This window comes from Megalopta genalis, chromosome 1 (assembly GCF_051020955.1).
Source record: "Megalopta genalis isolate 19385.01 chromosome 1, iyMegGena1_principal, whole genome shotgun sequence".
NCBI classification, from domain to species: domain Eukaryota; kingdom Metazoa; phylum Arthropoda; class Insecta; order Hymenoptera; family Halictidae; genus Megalopta; species Megalopta genalis.
The window spans coordinates 36,089,718-36,111,953 of record NC_135013.1 but is presented as its reverse complement, the minus strand read 5'-3'; the positions used below and the strand labels follow the sequence as shown (position 1 = coordinate 36,111,953).

The 22,236-nt window shown below is 39.8% G+C and overlaps 4 protein-coding genes across 6 annotated transcripts; 2 read left to right on the top strand and 2 right to left on the bottom strand.

The window, feature by feature from the left end:
* Positions 1–433: 433 nt before the first annotated feature.
* LOC117218039 (uncharacterized) lies at positions 434–5,075 on the bottom strand. The gene is made up of 5 exons (XM_033466053.2): positions 4,163–5,075; positions 3,615–3,845; positions 3,321–3,470; positions 2,780–2,999; positions 434–2,699 (listed from the first exon to the last, which is right to left on the bottom strand). Exons 1-5 carry the CDS (start codon positions 4,382–4,384, stop codon positions 2,344–2,346), a joined length of 1,179 nt encoding a protein of 392 aa, XP_033321944.1. The 5' UTR covers positions 4,385–5,075; the 3' UTR covers positions 434–2,343.
* Positions 5,076–6,878: 1,803 nt separating this feature from the next.
* On the top strand, positions 6,879–18,206 carry LOC117217995 (uncharacterized). 2 transcript variants are annotated; one of them, XM_076520268.1, is made up of 7 exons: positions 6,879–7,935; positions 13,778–13,903; positions 14,309–15,685; positions 15,791–16,075; positions 16,159–16,389; positions 16,451–16,632; positions 16,755–18,206. In XM_076520268.1, exons 1-7 carry the CDS (start codon positions 7,801–7,803, stop codon positions 17,218–17,220), a joined length of 2,802 nt encoding a protein of 933 aa, XP_076376383.1. In that variant the 5' UTR covers positions 6,879–7,800; the 3' UTR covers positions 17,221–18,206. The 2 variants fall into 2 exon arrangements, with proteins under 2 accessions (XP_076376383.1, XP_033321852.2); XM_033465961.2 differs by lacking the exons at positions 13,778–13,903; positions 14,309–15,685; positions 15,791–16,075; ... (1 more) ...; positions 16,451–16,632; positions 16,755–18,206 and adding exons at positions 8,811–8,954; positions 9,238–13,500 and having other exon boundaries at positions 6,888–7,935.
* Positions 18,207–18,360: 154 nt separating this feature from the next.
* On the top strand, positions 18,361–20,451 carry LOC117218000 (sulfotransferase 1E1). Its single transcript, XM_033465981.2, has 6 exons — positions 18,361–19,027; positions 19,133–19,232; positions 19,346–19,541; positions 19,626–19,752; positions 19,826–19,920; positions 19,998–20,451. Exons 1-6 carry the CDS (start codon positions 18,820–18,822, stop codon positions 20,310–20,312), a joined length of 1,041 nt encoding a protein of 346 aa, XP_033321872.1. The 5' UTR covers positions 18,361–18,819; the 3' UTR covers positions 20,313–20,451.
* On the bottom strand, positions 20,315–22,195 carry LOC117218001 (GTPase Era, mitochondrial). 2 transcript variants are annotated; one of them, XM_076524945.1, is made up of 5 exons: positions 22,060–22,195; positions 21,715–21,918; positions 21,406–21,637; positions 20,840–21,274; positions 20,315–20,753 (listed from the first exon to the last, which is right to left on the bottom strand). In XM_076524945.1, exons 3-5 carry the CDS (start codon positions 21,604–21,606, stop codon positions 20,409–20,411), a joined length of 981 nt encoding a protein of 326 aa, XP_076381060.1. In that variant the 5' UTR covers positions 21,607–21,637; positions 21,715–21,918; positions 22,060–22,195; the 3' UTR covers positions 20,315–20,408. The 2 variants fall into 2 exon arrangements, with proteins under 2 accessions (XP_076381060.1, XP_033321874.2); XM_033465983.2 differs by having other exon boundaries at positions 21,406–21,622.
* Between the last annotated feature and the right edge of the window lie 41 nt (positions 22,196–22,236).

The window sequence follows — 22,236 nt, the reverse complement described above, 5'->3', positions numbered from 1 at the left end:
TACAATGGAAAATTGTATGTGGCACGTGTTACATTCTGTAGATGTATCAATTTTTCATACTTCGTGTATTCTGGTAGTTACATATAAATATTATTCGATGATAATTATAATCGGTGTTGCTGTTGCAGCTTCCTTTGACAAACTTTATGAAATTTCCACATTTTTATACGAATATCGTTCGGCTAACAACAGTTTGCAAGTTATACCACGGAGGGCGTCAACGCCTAAACCACATGGCAGTTTATTCGAAACTTATCGTTAATCGGCCTCGTTGAAGTAGATCCCCACTTGTATTTCACGCATATCGTACTTGCAATAATCCTTACCAATTCCGATGCGACATGTAAAAGGAGAAACGACGAAAGGTAAAAGGTGAAAGGTGAAAGGTGAAAGGTAAAAGGTAAAAGGTAATAGGAAGTTACGAGGTAAAAAATGAATTTTCATAAAAAGTATATTTCCTGGAAAAGTAATCGTAAGCGCGTATAATTAAAATTTATCTAATTTTATCAGACGCCTGTATAGATTGTTAGATTTATGGTCTAATTATGAGTCGAATTCGTACAATTTCTATACTCGTAAGCGACACGCGCCAGTTTGATTGCTTGCTCGACTAAGGAGCCCGATCATGGTAAGGCCCCTCGATAATACCGCTATTTTGGTAATTTTGTACGCACATAACTATATATATAATATATCATATATATATATAACGCGTTTCGTTGATGTCGAAGCGCATCGATAACGACAATATATATATGTATAATATATCAACGATTCTCAGAACAAAGCGTAGTACGTACTCTCGATCATGTTGTCGTTATCGATGCGCTTCGACATCAACGAAACGCGTCGATTCCGATCAATTTGTCTCCCGTAACGTAACGCATAACGCGTACACATGGATTCACGCTAAACGACTAGGGATTTTGGTATTCGTTCGCGATCATTCTTCTCACAATATCACCGTAATAGTCGCAATGCAAAGTACAATGCAATACATACATGTATACGTACAAAGAAGCGGCGTTTCTATGCGATGCATTCTAGCGATCGCGGTAGATCGTATGGATCGTAGCGATCGTAAAGATCATAGCGTTCGTAGATAGCGTAAGTAGAGTCGATCACCGTGCACATCGATATCGGTAAATAAGAAAATTACGCTCAACGCATAACGAACGCGTCCATGTAATAAAACTATTATACAACTATCAAGATTAACTCAAAAAGATATAACACAGTCGACCGCGTAGACTCTGATAGTTTAACGATATTTTTGTCAGCGCTCGGTGAGTCGATAATACCGATTTCTCAATTTACCTACTCGTCTTCGAACGGTGTTACCGTTCGCCGACATGCTATACGGTTTACAATAATATTACAAGAACGTCATATAAAATATTTGTTGTCTATTTGGAGGCCCTTGTCGTCATTGAACATCGTCGTCGTTGATCACCCGGTGACAAATACTGCCAGCGCGGATTTCTTTTTAACGTATCGAGCACACATTAGTTTCTGTTACATTGGTTTTACAAGCGCTTGGATCGTTTATTCGAATCCAATGTTTTTCGATCGATCCGTATCCGAAACGTGGGCCAGGTTTTTTACGTATACTGTCCGGAGATTACACGTGTGAAACACGCGATCGAAACAGGCCGAACGAGCGATTCATCGATCGCGATTAGGAGTCTGGTTACAGAGTAACTTCGAGTCGATCGTCGAATCTTATTCGTTTCATCGTAAGAACACGCGACTCTTAACTACACCCCCTATATACGTTCTCGGTTTCGGTTGTTCGTCGTCTCTTCCTTTACCCCTTTACTCTCTTCTCCCGCTATCATCTTTCCTCCATTTTGCTTCCTTCTTCTTTTCTATTTCCTCTTTCTTCCTCCCTTCGAGGGAAAATCCTTCTCGTCGTTCGAAATATACAAACACGGATACGTATGTATTTACACGTGTGTATTCGTGTCTCGCCTGTTTACTCGTTAGTTTACGTACAATATAAGCGTATTTCTTTCCTTTAGTTCGTCGGTCTCTGCTCGAATAAAAATGTCGTTTCTCGGTGTGCATGTACTCGGCGCTTTTCGAACGCGTTGCGAATTACGAAGCAGAGGGAAAGAGAGGTTAAGAAACGAAGAAAGAATATGGAAACGCGAAAGAAAACAAGCGAGAAGAGACGTATAAACGATAAAGAGTTTCGAGGTATAAAGAGACTCGTGTGTATTAAAAACTCGGTATGGGTAGAAAGATCGTTGGGCAAGAGAAAAAACGAGGATATCAAAAAACTGATCAACGACCGTCCCATCCGCGCGTGCAAACGCAGAACAGGCAATTCGGCCGTCTATATTATTGCGTGGAACTGACGGAAGACCGATCGCTGTCCGTCGACGCGGTATCCGAAAGTGGTACCGAGGAGGATGCCGGCGGTGGCGAATCGGACGCAAGATAATGTTCTCGAAACATTTTCACCGGAGCGGACGTCTGAAGCGGTGGCGGTGGCGGCGGTGGCGGCGGCGGCGGCGGAGGCGACAAGCCCATATTTATGTTTTCGGGCAAAGGTGGCAAAACGTTACTCTGAAATTGTCCGGATATGTTGCCAACCGGTTGATAATTCGCAACAACGATCACTTTTCCGCTTCGACTGCGAGCTTTTCCAACTCCGAAATATCGACTGCTCGCCCAAATCAACTGTGTAAAATGGCCTGCAACGATACGAAATTATAAAATGATCTTTGTCTCGAGCAGAATTCGCGACGCACGAGTAAAATAATTCACGAGATACCTGCGTTCACGTTGGCATGGAGAATATCGGGTTCCTTTACGAAATTGTACTGCTTCACCGCGGAATACCAGTAGGATGCAACGTCCTGTCCCGTTACATCCGTAGGAACTGCACCACCGGGACGGCAGTAAAGATTCTGTCCCACCTCGCGATCATTTCTATAATAAAATGTGTTTGTGTGGGCCAAATGATTAGCCCACGTTTGAGCGTACTCGCACAACTGTAAATATAGGCGAAAATTGGTCAAATCGATGTGTCTCGTATGTCCGATAGTACGATATATTATGGACGCGATGTATCAACGTGAAACATTAGCGTGCACGGCGATAGATTTCCTTCGTCGTTCGATTTCATTTGATTTCATTCGATTACATTCGCGATTTGCGTTTATTAGACGCGATTGAATTGAATTGAATTGAATTCGATCCGCCGATGTCCGACGATCGTTCATGGTATTTTCGTGAACTTCCGCGATCGGTACCCGATCGTCCAAGTCTAAGCTCTATCGTCATCGTTTCTCGTAGCGACGGTGGCTTCTTACCTGCGGCGACATCGTCAACGGTGGCGCGTTGTGCCTCTGTCGATAGACATTGTGCCAGCATAAACATTCCGTAATAAATTCGCTGTCTCGCCAGTCAGTCTCCAGATCGTTACTGTCGTGCGCGATACTCATCGGTCTGTTACTCAGGATCTATATATACGTGGTACCGATGGAAAAAAAGAGCAGGACCAGTAAAAATGTACCGTTTCGAATAACCAATCGTCTAGGCGTCCGTTTCATTTTCGAACAGCATCCTACAAATTCGATCTACATCGCCGAGTTTCGTTGTCTCACCTTTTTCAAAAGCTTCGGCCGATTATCGAGTTGCTCCGTACGATTGTCGTTCAAAACCAAAGAAATAGATGTCGATCCGCAAGTGTCGGTATTCCTAGTCGCTTTGTACAACTTCGATTGTTCCACTCTTTTCCGAAGATTTTCCAAAGCTTTCGCCTCCTCTCTTTTCCTGGAAGGAGGCCAATTCGCGTTCGACGTGTGTATCATACTGATTCCGATGCATGGCGAGTCCTGAAAAAATACTTCATCCGTTATCCCATTCGGCGCACAATATTAAATGTAACGCGAGTCTCGATCTTTCTCGTGTTGATTCCTTTTCCTCTCTTTCTTTTTCGTTCTAACAATTTATGCGCCGGACTCGCACGGTTGCGTGTGTGCCTTAACCGTACAGATTAGAAACAACGAAAAGAAAAAAGATGTGCCTCCCCTCCGCGTTCGACGCGATGCAAATTTTTCGAAGAAACACAGATTCCAATGGTGTTTTAGCATCGACGCGTAAACGTATCAAAATCGAACGAGTATATAGATTTCTAAACGCGATACACCACCTTCTGATGATTACCGTTGGCAAGATTAAAATCTGCCAGATGAGCACTTTGACTGAGCAAACGACGGCTGGCAGGGCATCGGTTACGATTAATTATTTCTTTCTGAATCGCGTATTCGATGAAATAGCTCTCGACTTCCGAATTATCGTGATGCGAGGATGGCAAAAGTTCTGCAGTCTCTTCCGCAGCTTCAAAAGTGCGATTCACTTCGCGCAACTCCATTGCAAAACGGCCGACTTCGTCTTGGTTGAGTCTCTTATAAATTTAGCGGCTGTGACTCTGATCGTGATCGCGACCGTGATCGCGACCGTGATTGCGACCGTGATTGCGACTGCGACTGCGACTGCGACTGCGACTGCGACTGTCACTGTCACCGCCACTGTGACTATAATTGCGATTTGCGATCGAGATTGCTACTGCGACCGCGACTATCTACAATTCACACTATAGAAATCAGTCTTATCACAGTTTACTTAAACCACCACCGGCCGTCGATTGCCAAGTCGCTTCTCTCTATCTCAAGGATGCACCCCACTCGTGCCTATCGTTAATCGCTGCTACGATTCACGAGGGCTGAGCATTCGCGACCATTCGCGACGATCCGTTCGACCGCCTATGCTCTCTGCACTCATGCGCTTTTCCAACCACGTATCTGCGCGCTCTGGTCCTTCCATCTGTTCGCTTCGCGTGTTCGTATTTGTCTATTCTATGTATGCATGTATGTATGTATGTGTGTAGCTGCCATTTTCTCGTAGCTATATACATATGTATAGAAAGTGAATGCTGATGCTGATCGTATCGCTACGATGCGGCATCGGTTACCGCAGTCCGCAGTCCACTGCTGCATTCGACTTGATTCGACTGCGCTGCGCGAACAAATATTTCTCAAGAACATTCTGTCTTTAGTCTTAAATGCTACATACTTGGAAAATGTTCAGATTAGTCCGGTTCTTTCTCTCCTTCTCTTTTTTTCAACTGTTTCAACCATATTAAATTTTCTTCCTGCTTTAATTGCATACGCGGACAAACGATAATACCGCAGTAGTTGCATATGCGAGCGAATCAAATTTAATAGTATGAACTAAATTCACAAGTAATGTTCATGTATTTACGAAACGAATCGCGAATAAAATCTTAAACCCTTTTTTTAGTTTTATTTATTTTTTCTTCTTTTCTATTTCTTTTTGTTACAACAATCTAGTATTTATTTTCTTTTTCTTCACAAAGTTTATTTTCAGTTAGTCAACTTCTTCTAATATTTACTTTTCTAGTAATTTATCGTAATTATTATGAATCAGAATGTACTCGTTGGTACCCCCATAATCCTTGGACCTAAAACAAATAATAATGTGCAAATAGAGTTAATTTGTTTACTTGTTGAAAATAACGAGAGCACAAGATTCTTTCTCTATTCTTACTATGAAGTACTATGTAAAATACGGCACGGATTATCTACCTCGTAAAATTAGAGACCCTACAAAAAAAGAAATTGATTTTGACAAAATTAGGGCATACAAAATTAAATCAAGGATACGGAATTGTAAGTATAAAGTATAAAAAAAAAACAAATGACAACACTGCGAAACGTAATTAATTGCTCTCTGAAGTTTGATCGACTATTATGTTAACTAATTATGTATATTTTGTGTTGTTGTTATTTGGTATTCTTACAGGATGCACCAGATTCTTCTGAACAGTTCTGTGCCCTTGGTTTAGTTTTCTATGTCCTAATTTGTCCACATAGTTAATGTTTTTAGATGATCTTGCATTGTGCACGATCGAGCATATGTGGACGATTGTGGCGGTTCTTTCGTAGAAAAAAAATGAAGCTCCAACAGCGCCAATTGGGCTAGTGGCAAAACGCTCAACCTGTTAGCCAAATTACCGACAGTCGATTTTCACAAACAGTTTTAGCATTTTGCCACTAGCTTAATTAGCGCTATACGGACATCGAACAGTCCGCAATGATAAAATTATGACATTAAACAAGGGCACAGAACTGTTCACGTGCACGTGTAGGACAACGTGATACGTACCATACGATGACCGTCGTTGTTCACTCAGGGATCATGAACAAAATTCGATTAACCAAGTCGGATTACAGGGGGATTACAGGTTACAGGTTACAATTTACAGTAACCTGCGGTAATTCGCGTACTGTGTAGGTCCCACCAGGTCCCACATGCTCACAGCAACGGTAACCCATGAGAGAACGGCTTCCATCCAAATCGTAATCCGTTTACTAATAATCCTGCTACATACTGGTCATTTGTCATTACTGTTAAATTCCTCCGATGAAAGCCTCTTGTTTAAACCGATATTTTATGTCCTTCGATTAAGAGGTTCTGATTCCACATTCCAAGTGTTCCCGCTCCTTTACCGCTCTTACTGCTAGCATTCCTTTCTATTATTTATCCTACTCGAGCGCGATCCTCTAATGCCCTCTAATCTGATAGCGACATTCTTTATCTCTAGTTATGTTTTAAGGCATGGCTCGGAATTAACTTGCCCGCGACCGCGACAGTGCATCCATTTTCAATGACTGGGTGACTGGTCTGAAATATGCTGCAGAATGGCGGAGAGAAGATCTAAGAAATGGGATTGGATGATGCCAATGGATTTCAATGGCAATTTCCAATGGCAGTGTTGCTAGCACACTTTGGTCCCCTCTCTCTCTCTCTCTCTCACTCCATCATCCTGCAGTACATTTCTGCCCAGTATCCGAAAACGCCGTTTCGCGGGCAAGTTGATTATGAGAACTGTTTCGAGGAGATTACGATCGCGATTCGGTTCCTATTTTATTCCGAATTCAAGTACGCGCGCGGTACCGCGATTATAGGGATTAATTAGATGGCGACGATTTCGATTAGGGCGACATCGCACTGTATGTACCTTAAACGATATAGATTAAGGTATATAGAGGCATACATATGTACATATTTGTACAATTCTATCATCGAATACCAACTTTATAAATATTACGAAGGTTGGTATTCTTTAGAAACAAGTGCGCATGCAATCTGTACTTCCTGTAACGGGGCATGTGAATTTTCCGATTGTTTCGTACTCGTATAAACTTTTCAGTGGAAAAAATAGTGTGAATGTTCGTTCATAGTCGCCGAAAGCAGATAGAAAAACTGCGAATATCGTGAATCTAAAGCGAATAGAGATGCATACGCGTATATGCTGTACAGTAGTTTTAAGTAGAAGCCGTCTAGAGCGCGGCTGGCAACGGAACCAATCGCAACGAAAGCGAACGCATAAAGTGAAAAAGGGCAGAGTCGATTGGTCGGAATTCATACGGTCGCTAGGCGTCGAAGGAAGACGAGAGGGGAGGGGTATATAGCGAATGTGTGCTGGTCTGACTCGAACGCGGCTACATCCCCGTGCCAGACCAACAAGCAAGTAGTAACGCTAACGTTAGAATTTAGTCTTTTGTTTATTCTTTATGTTTGTTTCGTCGGGAAAAAGCGAAGGCCAGGAAACGTGGTATCGCTGGGGCTGGTAGCTGGTGCTCGACTGGTGATCGGGGATCGACCAGATAGTACGGACCAGCACCAGTCGCGCAAGGCCAAAATTTTTCGGTGTGGATCCAAGTAGTCGAAAGCGTATTCAGGCAGCCTTCAACGTAAACAAAAATGGAGCTAGGGGAGGGAGAGGCGCAGATTTGTCGACTTTGCGGCCAGTATGAAAGCATATATATCGATGTGTTCAGCGAAGAAGGCACCAAGAGATTTTTAGGCTTGAAGATTCATTCGAAAATCAACATTCTGGTGAGTAAATGCGAGGTGTGTCATGGGGTCTTCGGGCCCAAGTTCCATTCCAGAGGAGGGGGTTAGAAAAATGGCCGGGGGAGAAGAGAAGAGTATGCGAAAAAAAGATGTTCTCTTTCATTTATTACTTTGTCTTTTCTCCCATCGATTTCAAGCTTTTTTCTCTATATCTTTATAAACGATCAATCTTATCTCTATTTCTCCATGTATTTATTTGAATATAAGCAAACAGGAATGGAAAGTTTCTTATTACATTTTAATTAGACTGTAGATAGATATCTATGCAGAAAGAACACATACTTTTCCACGTCGATTTAAACAAAAATTTGGAAGTTTCTCGTTTTTTTTACAATTTGATTTTTCACACGGACAACAGTGTCATCGATATTTTATTCGATTCCCCTTATCGAAAGATCAACAATACCTCGAAATAGAAATAAGCCTTAAAGTTTATGCGAGAATTAAACGATGTATTGGAAATTGCATGTTACACCGTAGTAGTTATATATATATTGTATAAGATTGTATAAAATTCTTAAATTAGAAATGCTTTATATTTTGTGTCGTTGATATTTTCGTACAGTATATCTTGTAATAAGTTGTTCGAGCGATAATTCGTTGTAGGGATAGATGATAAGCTCGACGCTATGTAACGCTAAAATGGGTACCAGATCACAGTCGACAATTTTATCAGTGGTATATCTACAGAGCGGTAGGGTTCATACCGGATCGAGTATCGTCGGTTTTCAAATACGACTCTATATAAGAATTAAGAGATTTTTCAAATCTGTCGAAACGAGTATAGTATGGAATTGGATTAAAAAAAATTCAAATCGTATCATATTTAGTATTTAGGAATTTTGTTTGAATCACAGATAGATGAGAGGGATCCTCTGCCCAAGGCGATCTGTGTTCAGTGTCTGGGCAAGCTCGAATTCGTTTGCGACTTCCAAGAGGAGTGTCTTCGCACCCAACAAGTGTTACGCGATCGATACAATCTACCACCCCTAACAGAGATTGTAAGTTCGTATTCCATTTTAATGCACAGCTCTACCGCTCGATCGTGATGCCACCGGAGCATGCAGCTCATGTTTTTTGTATTACTTTAATTAGAGATACAATTAAGCGGAGAAGAAAAAGCAATTTGGTATATCGGCTGCTCTTCCTTTAGAAAGTTGTGATTTTCGTTCGAATAGAACTACACGATTACATGCCCGTATACCAAATTAGAGTTTTCTTACCATATAAATTAGTAAATTTTCTCTGGTACCCATTTCTATCTACATTTCAATTTATCCCTAGGCCGAAGTAAAGACTGAAGAAACAACACCGAGCACGTCAACGAACAATAACAACAACGACATCGACAAAAATCTTAATCCTCCAGCCAAGGAAAGCGTCAAAGAAGTAGCACAACGTGTTTCGAAAACAACAGCGAAGACTCAGAGAAATTTACGCAGTCAACATCAACAAGCGAATAATAGTAATAGTAACAACAACGGTAATAATAATAATAATAATAATAATAATAATAATAATAACAATAGTAACAATAGTAACAACGAAGCTACTAAAGATCAAACCACCGATCAAAGCACAACGGAGGATAACACAGAGAATATACAAATTGTACAAAGCACCGAAACAACTCCCACGAGATGGTTGAGAAGTAGGCAAAATACAGATACAACTTCCACGAACGAGGTAACAACCGACACACCGATCGCGAACAGGCTTAGGAGTCATGGTAATACCGGTGCGGAAATAAGCGTGAGCCGCGAAGCGGGAAAGCAACAAGATCCGAACACCATACAAATTCCAACGTCGGCTTTAAACAAGCTTCTGACCATCGTATCGAACTCGCCGAACATAGAAGTGTCCGCGAAGGAATCGAGGAACCAAAGCAACGATACAGAAGATATCAGTTTCACGGTAGAATTATGTAAAAAGGAGAGCGACGATGTTGCGACGGTACGAGCCAGAGTATTTCCAGACCAAGGCTCGTGTTTAGTAGACGAATCTATCGTTGGTCTTCTACAGAATCAAAGTTGCGTAGAAGTGAATAGTATAATAAACACTATTATCAACAGCAGTTTGAAGAATGGTAATTCAACAAAGTCGAAGGACTCTGCCGAATTCGAGCAAAAATGGCAAGCTTCTCAGAATCCGGAAGAATTGTTTAAGATCGATGGAGAGGAAATTCGCGTGGACGACAACGTCGAACATATCGTAACGGATAATCAAAACGGTTACTCGTGTAAGCTGTGCTGCAAATTCTACGAACGCAAAGACAAATGTATGGTTCATGTGAAAACGCATCTGGGGATTAAGCAGTACACGTGTATTTTATGCAATGCCAAATTCGTATGCAAGTCCGACGTGATGAAACACATACGTTGTTCGCATACCAATCCTAGACCGATACAATGCCCGAAATGTCCAAAGAGGTTCAAATCGAAATTTTACTTGATGGAGCACGACAACGTGCACAAAGGCGTGAGGCCGTATTCTTGCACGGATTGCGGGCAAAGTTACCATCACAAAGTATCGTTGCAGATACACATGAAATCACATTTACCCCCGCAGAATTTGGCTTGCGAGTATTGCGGCAAAGTGTTCCCGTATCGTACGAGATTGTTGAGTCACATCGCTAGCGTTCATCTGAAAAATCGTCGGAATTTCAGGTGCCGATTTTGCTATAATCTCTACTCGAGTCTTTCAGTTTTAAACGAACACATCAAGACGCGTCACGCGACTACCTACACTTGCGAGGTGTGTAGCAAAACGTTCAAAGTTGCGTCGAAATACAAAGCTCATGTTTTGCAGCACACCAATCCTAAGCCTTTTGTATGCAACATCTGTAACAATAGATACGCGTCGAAAGCATTCCTGAACGAACATCTACTGAAACACGAGGGGTTGAGAAAACATATCTGCCAAAAGTGTGGCGCGAGATTCGCCCAAGCTAGTCACTTGGCCGCACATCGGCACGTGCACGGCGAAAAGAAACACGCCTGTCCGGAATGCGGGCGAAAATTTAATAGGCGTGACAACATGAAGGTGCATAGAAAAAGACATTTTGAGGATAAAAAGACTGGTATTATTAAACAGCAGAATGCTGGCGCGAACACGATTTCCACCGTGTCCAACGAAAAATAACAGGTCCGACATTCGCGAACATCTATCCAAATTCTACCTAATTTCTATCTAATTTCTATCTAATTTCTATCTAGCCACCTAGGCATACGCTCCGTGTACAGCGATGGACACGAGAGAGCCGTTTCATTACGTTCGAAATTCAATTTTTGTTACGGACTAGCTGTCCCATAATCTTTTACACTCCACTTGTTGTTTCTCGTTGTAGAATGATGTACTTGGAAAATGAACCGACACTTTTAGGATATCACGATTACGGCGATCGTCGCGATGGAATCTCTCTTCGACGGAGGGGGGAACCAAAGCGATATCACCGATAATATCGTTAGGCCTAGAGTATCGCGGGAGCTCCTTGTTTTCAAGTTTGACTTTTATTAACACGTATTACCATATACCAGTCGGGCAGGACAACGATAATTCTTTTCTTTTTTTTTTCTTTTTTCTTTCTTTTTCTTTCTTTTTTTTTGGTGCATCAGTCTTGTTTTGTATATAATGTAGCAAGTGTGCATTTAAGAAAGCGCCGACATCTTTTTTTAAGTATTCTTTCCATTTACTTGTAATACATTGTTAACACGTGAACGCGCTATCAATTCGCGCAATAAATTCTCTGTCGAAACTGTAAAAACTCGAATCGAATCGATGAAATATTATTAAAAACGACGCGCGTCGTCATATTTTTCCAATCGAATAGCTCTAACAGAATATTTTACGCGTTGGGCGAATCATTCGCGTATACTAGAAACAAACGAACAGAATCCCCGATAATAAGGAAGCCGAAGGAATGTTATTCGATGGAACGTTATAATTTGAAATTTTTGTACGTTTACCGCACAGTTAGCTTCCTAAGATAGCTTGATTTTTTGAAAATTGTGAGTACAGCATGGATAGGGCTTCCATAAAACGAGAGTACCCTGGCTAGAAAGGGTACAACAAAATATTTTCTATCTATTTTTACACAGCTGTTTTTAGACGAACTGGAACATTTTTACACGATACACGTGCAAGGTGTATTTTACTCTATTTTCGATTATATTTTACACGCGAGACTATTTTATATGTACATACTACCGTTTGTCGAGTTTGAAAAGGACTCTGCATCGGAAAACTCGAACGATCTTAACCAGATCCGGACGAGCGTCCACGACCAAGGTGTTCTTTTCGAACCGGTCGATCCTATGCTATATTATATACCTATGCGCGCAACGATCCGGTAAAAAGAATTTTGTGGAAATCACTCGAGTATACTTGTTCGAACGAGATCGTCTTTCGCGAAAAACACGGACGACGGTCCGTTGAACCGTTTTTGCTGGATTCCACGTGAAAACTAGTGGAGATTACAATGTAAAAATAGCGACCACCGTAAATCGTGCTGCGAAACTTGTATGTGATCTACCGAGAACGTGGAAATTGTACGCAAGTGCCTTGAAAAACTTTATATATATATATATATATATATATATATATATATATATATATATATATATATGTGTGTGTGTGTATAGTATGTATCGCGCAATACACGCATGTATCGTTTCAACGTTGTATAAGCGTTAATGTTCGGGAAAAGCGTTGATAATGTCGATCTTCCTCGGAAAAGGACGTCAATTTCGATCGATCGCGTTTGAAAGTTGACCTCTTGGCCTTAAAACGGAACGGTCGGGTTCGAGCCTTAGAGTAATTGTTACGTGTATCGCATGAACCAGGACATCGACCTGTTATTTATCGATGACGTTTTGATATTAACTATTTAAAAGTAACGAAAAAGGAACAAAAAGATCCTATCGATCGGGAATCCTATTCGTGTAGCATTTATCGTTGACCGCCATCGGCGTGTACGCTGCCGTTGCCGTAGCTGCGAGTTCGTTTTTCGGTTTTCTAGGAGAAAGAACGATGCTCGCGCGCGCGCGCGAAATACCGATGAACTGTTACATTTACGGCCGGTACTGCGAGAAACATATCTTTTTTTACGAATCGAACGCGTCGCGTATACCTGGGTCAGCCGGAGCGTCGCACTTCGCGATTCGAGAGTCGAGAGCGCAGAGAATTTTCCTACGATCGCGAGTTGTTACTTTTCCTCGGGAAAATGACCGGCAATGAGAAATAGAAAGTTGTTAACACGAAAACGATTAGCCGATATCGCTCGAAAGATATTAACATCTCGATAATATTATTATATGTATACACTTTCCTCGGATAGAGATGTAAGCAATAACTCCTATTTTGTACGAGGCGTTTGTTAATCCAGAACTATTTTTCCATCTAGGAGATAATGTACTTGTCGATAGCATTGCATTCTCTCATAAGTGTAGCTGTTAATACGTATGTCGTTAAGATAATGCCCAGTAAAAAATAATAAGCGTACATGATAATTTTTCGACAATAAAGAATAAAGAAGAATTTGTTTAACGATTCCACGACTCTTTTCTTAATTAATAAAGATAAAATATTTTTCAAAATGGATACAAATTCTTTTGATTTTTTACATTTACTTTTGAAATCTTTCGCGTTGTCTTCGAACGTTCGACGACATTTTTCTTCTTTGAATCCTAAAGGAGACCCGGTCGAGGAACAGGAGGAAGCACTCTACTACCTCTGCTCGAATTTTTCTCGTGCCTAGAACGTGCCGTTCGTTAAACGTACTTTTTCTTCCCTGGACTTTGGACATCGAAATTTCTTATTGTTTCAGATAAAAGAGAACGACGGATTGCCGCACGTTGTTTGCCTGCGATGCATAGGCGCGTTGGAGTTCATGTGCGACTTCTACAATTGCTGCCAGCTCACCCAAGAGGAACTCTCGTTGTCCGAGAAATCCGTAAGCTATATAGCGATAGTGTTTGCGTTTATCCGATCAAAGTCTCTCTCTCTCTCTCTCTCTCTCTCTCTCTCTCTCTCTCTCTGTGTGTGTGTGTGTGTGTGTGTGTGTGTGTGTGTGTGTGTGTGTGTGTGTGTGTGTGTGTGTGTGTGTGTGTGTGTGTGTGTGTGTGTGTGTGTGTGTGTGTGTGTTACTCGCGCCCCTACATTTACTTACTCTACCGCCGACCCCTGCTCTCTGCCTTTACGCATCTTTTTGCAAAAATGTAACTCGATTCCTTTTATCAATTTTATGCATTATATTGGCTTTCCCTTAAAATATTTTCAAATGGACCACCTTACAGACTTCGCGGCGCGCTTTCGGTTCATCGACGGTGTGTTCAGATTTTTCTTTTATGTTTAATAGAACGAGAAACGCTCGTCGGAAAGGATATCGGACGACGAGAATTGTGAGAACTATTTCGAATCGGACAAAGAGAATGCTTTGCCGTCGACGAACGAGACGAAACGGAGAACGAAAGCTTGGTCGCCCGGCAAGAAGGTTCCTACGAACGATATTCGGTCCGATGTACCAACTATTCTACAAGGAATTACTTTAGACGATAGAAAACCATCGGAATTGGACGATTCGATCGTTCGGAAGCGAAAGCCGAAGGATGAACGAATTAACGACACCGGCCGAAAATGCGAACGTCCAAAGTTAGAAAAGGATATTTCGAGGAAGAAAGCGACGGTAAAGGATAGGATGCCTTTATTGGTGCAACCGAAGCGGCGCAGAAACGATAGGGAAAGTAAATTACAGAAACTGGAAGAAGCTGGTTTCGCGTTAAATACGAAATATGAATCGCAGAAAAACGTAGACGAGACGGAATGCGATGGAAATCAACGTAAGCGACAGTGTCTACGTACAATTTGCGGAAACGGTAAATCGAATCGAACGGTGACCAACAACGATAAGATGATCTTTTCAAAATCGCAGATCGAATTATTATCGGAAAATAAAATACCGACGGTATCGTCGAGTAAGCACCGTAAGAAAAATGATGGAGAAAACGCTTTAATCGATGGCGTGGCGGAAGACGATTCGAAAGATCGTTCGAAAGATCGTTCGAGAAAATGCAAACCGATATCAGTAATTGTGAAGCAAGAAAAAGTAGACGCTGAGAGAGAAACGGTTTATCGTGAATCGGTAGAGAACAAGAAAAAGGAAAAGGTAAAGTCGAACCGGCTCGATTCGATTCGAAACGACACGCTGATAGAGGGACGGGGAGAGAATGTATCGACGATCGATCGACGTCGAACAACCGAAAAGATCGTCTCATCGGCGCATTCGAGTTCTCGATTGGAGGATGACGCGAAAAATTCTGATGTTTCTACCTGCGACACTTCCGAGCATCCAAAATCAGAACGTCCGCCGTCCGTGGAAGAAACTCGCGCGACCGTTATAAGATCGTCGCGAAGAAATCCTGTAGCTGCAGTTGTTGGACCGGATGTAGCAAACGATAATATAAAAAATGATTCCGATTGTGATTCCCACGTTCGGGACACCGAAAATCTGTATCGAGAGAATAGCTTCGACGAGAATAAGAGCAGAGACCGATCGTTCGGTAAAATTTCCGAATTGATCAGCGAAGAACAAAAAGAAGAAATTGAGACGTACTATATGATCGATATGTCGACCGTTGATTCGGCGGAAGTAGACAACAATTTGACGGTAATCGATAAGAAGAACATCCGCTGCAACATCTGTGGAAGTCTCTATCCTCGGATGGACAAGTGCCAGGTAAATTGTTATCGCGTTTCTTCAAACACATAACGATCGTTCGAACTTAAGAAAACAGAAAAACAAAGTTCAACGGGGTAACTTATAGTAATATGTTCGTGATAGGTACACATTTGGGGTCACCTGCAGATGAAACCGTTTCGATGCAAAGCATGCGACTTTGCTACGGTAACTGTTAGCAACGTTCGTTGCCATATCAGGAAAAGTCATTTGAAGATCAAACCATTTGCTTGTATTCTTTGCGAAAAGAAATACGTCACTGCCGTCCTATTGGAAGAACATATGAATACTCATACAGGCGCTCGCCCATTTAAATGCAAGATTTGTGATTTCGCGAGCTCTAGTAGGCAAATGCTGAGTTATCACAACGGTACGCACAAGCCGTCGAAGGTAATAAAAAGATCGCGAAATCGGGTACCGCGTTCGCATCCATTATAAATTATATCATTCATTCTTTCGTTTCAACCACGTAGGATATTATTTGTAAAATTTGTGGCAAACGACTCACCTCGAGAGGCAAGCTACGCGCGCACATGATTGTGCACAACAAAGACAAAGTCGTCATGTGCAAACTATGTTCTGCTTACTTGTCGAATGCGGAAGCATTGGAAACCCATCACAAGAATCTTCATATGCAAGATTATGTGTGTAACCTGTGTGGAAAACAGATGAAATCTAGAAAAGCTTTGCACAATCATCAGAACGTAAGTTAGATTTTGTTAAACCTTTGTACTTGTAACGATCGATCGAGCATTTACATTATAGGTTCATTCTGCGGCAAAGTACAAATGTACTTTATGTCCGAACGTGTACAAGAGCAGCCAAATACTGAAGGAACATCTCTTGAAGCACGAAGGAATTAGGAAATACAAGTGCAATGTCTGTGGAAAGTCGTTCGGGCAACAGTCTCACTTGGCTGCACATATGGCTGTACACAGTGGGATCAGGTCGGTTTTTAACATTGGCAACGCTTGCAACATCGATATATCGTCGATAGCACAAATATCGTTTCTTCTTCTCGATGATAAAAACGGTGGCTTAACTATTATATCTGTTTGATTCTCGTTAGATTTCATTGTCCCGGATGCGACAAACCTTTCAACCGTCACGACAACATGAAAATACACACTAAACGGTGTAAACCGTTTCTGGCGAGTCCAGAACTAAAAAACCTTTTAATTAAAAAGGAAAGGAGTTTGTCGACCGGCAAAGCGATTAAGCTGGACGAAGATACAACTAGCAGGAATTCGCTGAATTTCGAAGCTTTCGGCGAGAAACGAATCGACGACGAAAGGTCGATACTGAAGACTGTGGGCGATAGAGAAGAGACTGCGATGAAATTAGGACTGAATATCTCTTGTATCGAATCTCCGGATAAATCGTGTACTCGTGATAACGTCTATCAGAAAGTGGGAGAACTAATTGGATCTGCCGAACTTAATGTGATTCAAATCGTCGAAACGAACGATAAATTCGTTTCAAAAAGCGATAACGTGACGGTGCTTGAAACTGTCTTGGGACCAGAAGTTTTCTAGTTGATCGTCAACGAAAGCATGTTCGAAACTTACACACACACACACACACATATATATATATATATATATATATATATATATATATATATATATACCACATATGTGGTCTCTACACGCGCGCGCGCGAATTTTCTTACGACAGCGATGCCGGAAAGTACAAAACCAGTAATATAAAGAATACATAATAATAGGAATTCGCGTTCGAGTACACAGAAAATATTTCTATTTGATAATTTATCGAATTGTCGTTCTGTCGATCGCGTTATTTAAAAGTACTTAAATTTCAACGTTTCCACAAAACGTTGACGGTAGTCTCGCGTATTTTCTTACACTCGATGCTTTCGAACGATCATTCGTATGCTTTCACAAATTAGGATACTCATTAGTATTTATGACTCGGGTTACATTAATATTTTTCTAACGAAAATACGTCATATTTTCGTACTTATTCGATTAGCCTGTAAGAAAATCGACTTGCACGGAAGTCGGAACTGTTTTAGCTTGTATTTGCTATTTACTACATTATCGTAAATGTGTGTTATTCGTGCACGTCGACTTTCGTTCGGAGAGCTATCATCGTGCTCGCCCTTGTTGCAAAACCTTAAATTTACAACCAAAGAAAGCGCCATTTTACATTTTAGTTAGCACCATGAGAGTCGCGTCGAGATCGGACGAGATTCTCTTACGCTTATTTCAATTATAGGTAAAGGAATAAGACTGATATTTCTATGTAAATTCACAGCGAGAAGTTCCTACGCGAAACACAATTAAGCCTCGAACGTTTCGCGAAAAATTCGAATACGTTTGCTGCTTCTTTCAGTCTGTACAAAGGGGAACGATCTTCGACTTGGAAAACGTGAAATAACGACTGTACCGACGAAATTTCTGATCTTTTTACAATGTTTGACTTTCTATCGATCGGAGAGCAATGAAGAATAAATTCTTGCCGTTGAAACCAAATAAAATGTTTAAATCGAATAGCAAAATATTCTTTTCTGAACATTACGCTTTAATTAATATCTACTACATTCGAACGTTTCAAAATCCAGTAATTGTTCCTATGTCTATTTCTGCCTTTTTATATTTTTATGTTTTCATGTTTGTATATTTTGATATTGGAGATCGCGAGTTCTCGGGGCCAATTGACAACTCGATGAAAATTAAAGTAAAAGGAGGCACCTGTGTCTCCGGTGAAAGGTCCCATTGACCTAAATAACTGTGGGTCACTCTAGATTTCAAATACATCGTTCTATGAAACAGTTATCCGTTCAACTCTGATACGTAAACATCGTTCTTAATCGATATCACTTCGTGATAATTAAAACAGTTCCTAGTTACGTAAAAAATCATTTCCATTATTATCTATGATCACACTGTTGAAAGCGTTCTAACAAATTGAAATTTGACAATTTCAATATAATCTTGAACAAAAAAGCGGGACATTCGTCCCGCGAGACGGTAACCGTAGTATTAACAAAGCAAAAATAAACACACGTGAAATCTTATCGTTTGTTGCTGATGAGCATCGATCAAAATAAATTTGTTCAAGTAAACCGCGATCGGTGATCTTATGAGAATTATAGAATCATTCGTATCGCAATGGCTCGAACACCGCCTCAGTACAAGCCATTAGACGAGAAAAAGACCAAAGAGATGTTGAAAGTATTCGCTGGTGAGAGAACCGGTTGGGTACTTGTCGGTGCCAAAAAATGGTTTTTCCCGTATAGATACACCGAGCAAGCTAATGGATTCTATAATTTCAAAGCAAGGTCCGATGATACTTGGGTCTTATCTTATCCGAGGTCTGGTAAGTTCTCATGTTTCTTTTTTTATATTTCTTAATGCTCTTTTTGTTCGTGTTATGCGGTGTAAACAATTTTGTAAAATGATTCGATACGAATTTCCTTTCGAGGCACAACATGGACACAAGAATTGGTTTGGCTTTTATCGAACAATTTAGATATCGAAAGGGCTAGAAAGCAGCTGCTCGCAGAACGATTTCCATTCCTTGAGTAAGTATTGTTGTTATTATGTTCTTAATAGTTTATAAGCTTTATAATATTCAGCATTCAAGGATTATTTTACATTTATCATAAATATCATAAAAACATCATTTTGACCGCAGATTTAGCATGTACAATCATCCGGAAGTAACAAACGAATTTTTGGAAATGAATAAGGGAGATCGATATAAAGAAGATTTCTGCAGAAATATCGCAAAGCCAGGATACGAGCGTCTCGAAAAAATGGAATCTCCTAGATTTATCAAATCACATTTTCCATTCAGTTTATTGCCTGGGATTCTAGACTGTGGTTGCAAGGTAATTATGAAAGTCTTGTAATAGCAACTGTCACCTTTCGGTGGTTATGCTACTATCAGTAATTGTGTGCGAATTTCTTTGAAGATAGTATATGTCGCTCGAAATCCAAAAGATGTTGCTGTTTCCTGGTACCATTTAAATAAGGCAATCAAAACTCAAGGTTATAAGGGGAATTTTCCAATGTTTTGGGATTATTTCCAGAATAATCTTAGTGAGTTTTTTACAAAAGTTGTAAAAGTTGTAAAAATCTGTAACGTAATCGTCTCCATATTTCATATTTTCAGCACCCTGGAGTCCGTACTGGGAACACTTGAAGGAAGCATGGTCTTTCAAGAATCATCCAAATCTTTTATTTATGTTTTACGAAGAGATGCAGCATGTTAGTCGAATTACCGAATTAATTGCGATTAACGGTTATATTTTAACAATCCTTATTTTTTAAACTTCTCTTTTTAGGACTTTCCTAAAGCGATTAGAAAAGTTGCCAGATTTCTTGGGAAGGTCTATACGGAGGAACAAATAAAACAACTAACCCAGTACTTGAACATCGAAAATTTCAAAAATAATCCGATGGTCAATTCATCCGAATTAAAAGATTGCAATATCATAACAGCAGGAACATTTGTTAGACAAGGACAAAGCGATGGTTGGAGAGATATGTTTGATTCGGTTCTTAATGCCAAAGCCGATGAGTGGATAGCAGAAAATATGAAAGGAACCGATTTCGCCTTTCCAAATTTTAACAATAATGTCGTTAATAATTGCTACTGATATTTCACAAAAAATAGAATTATTATTATTATTATTATTATTATTATTATTATTATTATTATTAACTATTTAACAGATTTATCCAATGTTTTCATTTTATACAACAGCCAAACGCACTAATATATTAGTCCTAAAAGCATGTCGTAGTTCCTTTTCCACCGCTATCGCAATAAGTTTTATCATTTCCCCTTTATTTTTTAATAGAGCAGTTTTGAAATAGTTTTGAGAGCATTCTAAGAGTACCGAAACAGTGGCAGTACCATCGTCTTTAATATCAAAATGTTCAATTTTTGTTTGAATCATGTATGGTATATCTTGCGGAAGATGATCCAAAAGTTTTGCTCTTACCGTTTCTCTCACTATAGTTTCGATCGATTGATCGGTATACGAGTCGTTGCTGTATTGCCAGTCACTTTCTTTAGCACAATCGAGTAGATAATTCTGAAACCAGCATCGAAATATACAATTTATGTTTGCAAACAAAGTCTATACTATAGCGCTGTCTAAATTGTAATAAAAAATCATACCCTTAAATCATTTACTCCGTCTCCGCTGAGAGCAGATATCATGAAGACATCGTCAAACTTTGGAAGTTTCTCATTCTTTATAAGCTGCGTTGTTAGATCCAACAATACTTTTTTATTCTTCAATTTATCAATTTTATTGAAAATTAATAATAAAGGCGCATCATCTTTTTTGGTTTTCAATTGATTAACGATGAAACTGCTCAATCTATGTCTAGTATATATGTTTGTTACATCTTGTATTATTCCTACAACATCTGCTTCTTGTATCGACAGTTTTGGATCTTCTTGAAATGTTTCCTGCAAGTTATACTTTTTCATCTCATGATTCGTTATTAATCCAGGTGTGTCCATAAAGACGATCTGTGTTTCACCCTCTGAATACATGACCTCGGCTTTATGCATCGTAGTATGAACTTTTGAAGACGTTGGACATATCTATACATGTCAAAACATTTATCTTCGATCAGAATGTAACACGTTATTTCGAAAAAGAAACATGTTAAATTATAATATTATTTAAATTTCGAACACTGTTTCGAAAAATAAAGATACACCAGAATACTCACCATTCTACGTGCAAGAGTATTTACTAAAGTACTTTTTCCAACATTTGGTAAGCCTAAAATTGCAATCTTTAAGAACTTTAAATTTTTTTCACGTACATTCCTCTCAGTACAATAAAACAAATGTTGTATGAATAATTGCTGTTCGATTCGAAATATACTTTTTGTAATTAACTTCATCATAGTTAATATTGTTTTCACCATGTAAAAGTTTCCTGGACTTAACGATCGATAGCTGTTAAATAACTCGTGAACCAATAGCTTAAATTCAACATTTTTAGTCTCGTGTATTTATGTACACATTGAACCTACCATGTTTGATATGTAATTGTATTATCAACTGTTGGTATGTGTGTAATTTGGTTTTGTTAAAGAACGTACGGTGCGCATCCAGTTTTAAGAGGAGGTTGAGAACATGTCACTGAACATGTAACTGATGTTAGCCAGTTCGTAGAAAGAGATAGCTTCAAAGAGAGTATAACCTGTTTCTTTTTATTGGATATGGATTGGCCGGGCCTAATAATAAATACGTATCTTTATGAGTAAAATAAAACAAACGACCTTATTACTATTATGTATACCTTATTTAAGAAATCTTTTCCACATATTAAATTAAAATAAATATGTAATAATAAATAAATGAAATTATATACACACATATATATAATGTAATGAGAAAATTAATAGAAAAATTGTAGATAGGTACAGGGTCCTGAGACTTCCTTATTCGATTCTGGAGATTAGAGTGAGACAGATTATACTCTGCTCGAAGCTATCTCATTCTACGAAGTGGTCGCATGCTTGGCACTAATATGTAGATGCTGCGTTCAAGTA

Bases quoted from the DNA above. Each gene is read 5' to 3' on its own strand.
- LOC117218039 (XM_033466053.2), bottom strand. From the start codon at position 4,384: ATGGAGTTGCGCGAAGTGAATCGCACTTTTGAAGCTGCGGAAGAGACT. The intron at 3,846-4,162 runs GTGGTGTATCGC...GTATTTTTTCAG, and splicing joins CCAACGGTAATCATCAGAAG to GACTCGCCATGCATCGGAAT. The intron at 3,471-3,614 runs GTGAGACAACGA...ACGTATATATAG, and splicing joins GGCCGAAGCTTTTGAAAAAG to ATCCTGAGTAACAGACCGAT.
- LOC117217995 (XM_076520268.1), top strand. From the start codon at position 7,801: ATGGAGCTAGGGGAGGGAGAGGCGCAGATTTGTCGACTTTGCGGCCAG. The intron at 13,904-14,308 runs GTAAGCTATATA...TATGTTTAATAG, and splicing joins TCTCGTTGTCCGAGAAATCC to AACGAGAAACGCTCGTCGGA. The intron at 16,390-16,450 runs GTAAGTTAGATT...TTTACATTATAG, and splicing joins CTTTGCACAATCATCAGAAC to GTTCATTCTGCGGCAAAGTA.
- LOC117218000 (XM_033465981.2), top strand. From the start codon at position 18,820: ATGGCTCGAACACCGCCTCAGTACAAGCCATTAGACGAGAAAAAGACC. The intron at 19,028-19,132 runs GTAAGTTCTCAT...TTTCCTTTCGAG, and splicing joins CTTATCTTATCCGAGGTCTG to GCACAACATGGACACAAGAA. The intron at 19,921-19,997 runs GTTAGTCGAATT...TTCTCTTTTTAG, and splicing joins TTTACGAAGAGATGCAGCAT to GACTTTCCTAAAGCGATTAG.
- LOC117218001 (XM_076524945.1), bottom strand. From the start codon at position 21,606: ATGGTGAAAACAATATTAACTATGATGAAGTTAATTACAAAAAGTATA. The intron at 21,275-21,405 runs GTGAGTATTCTG...TGACATGTATAG, and splicing joins ATACTCTTGCACGTAGAATG to ATATGTCCAACGTCTTCAAA. The intron at 20,754-20,839 runs GTATGATTTTTT...TGCTGGTTTCAG, and splicing joins ACGGAGTAAATGATTTAAGG to AATTATCTACTCGATTGTGC.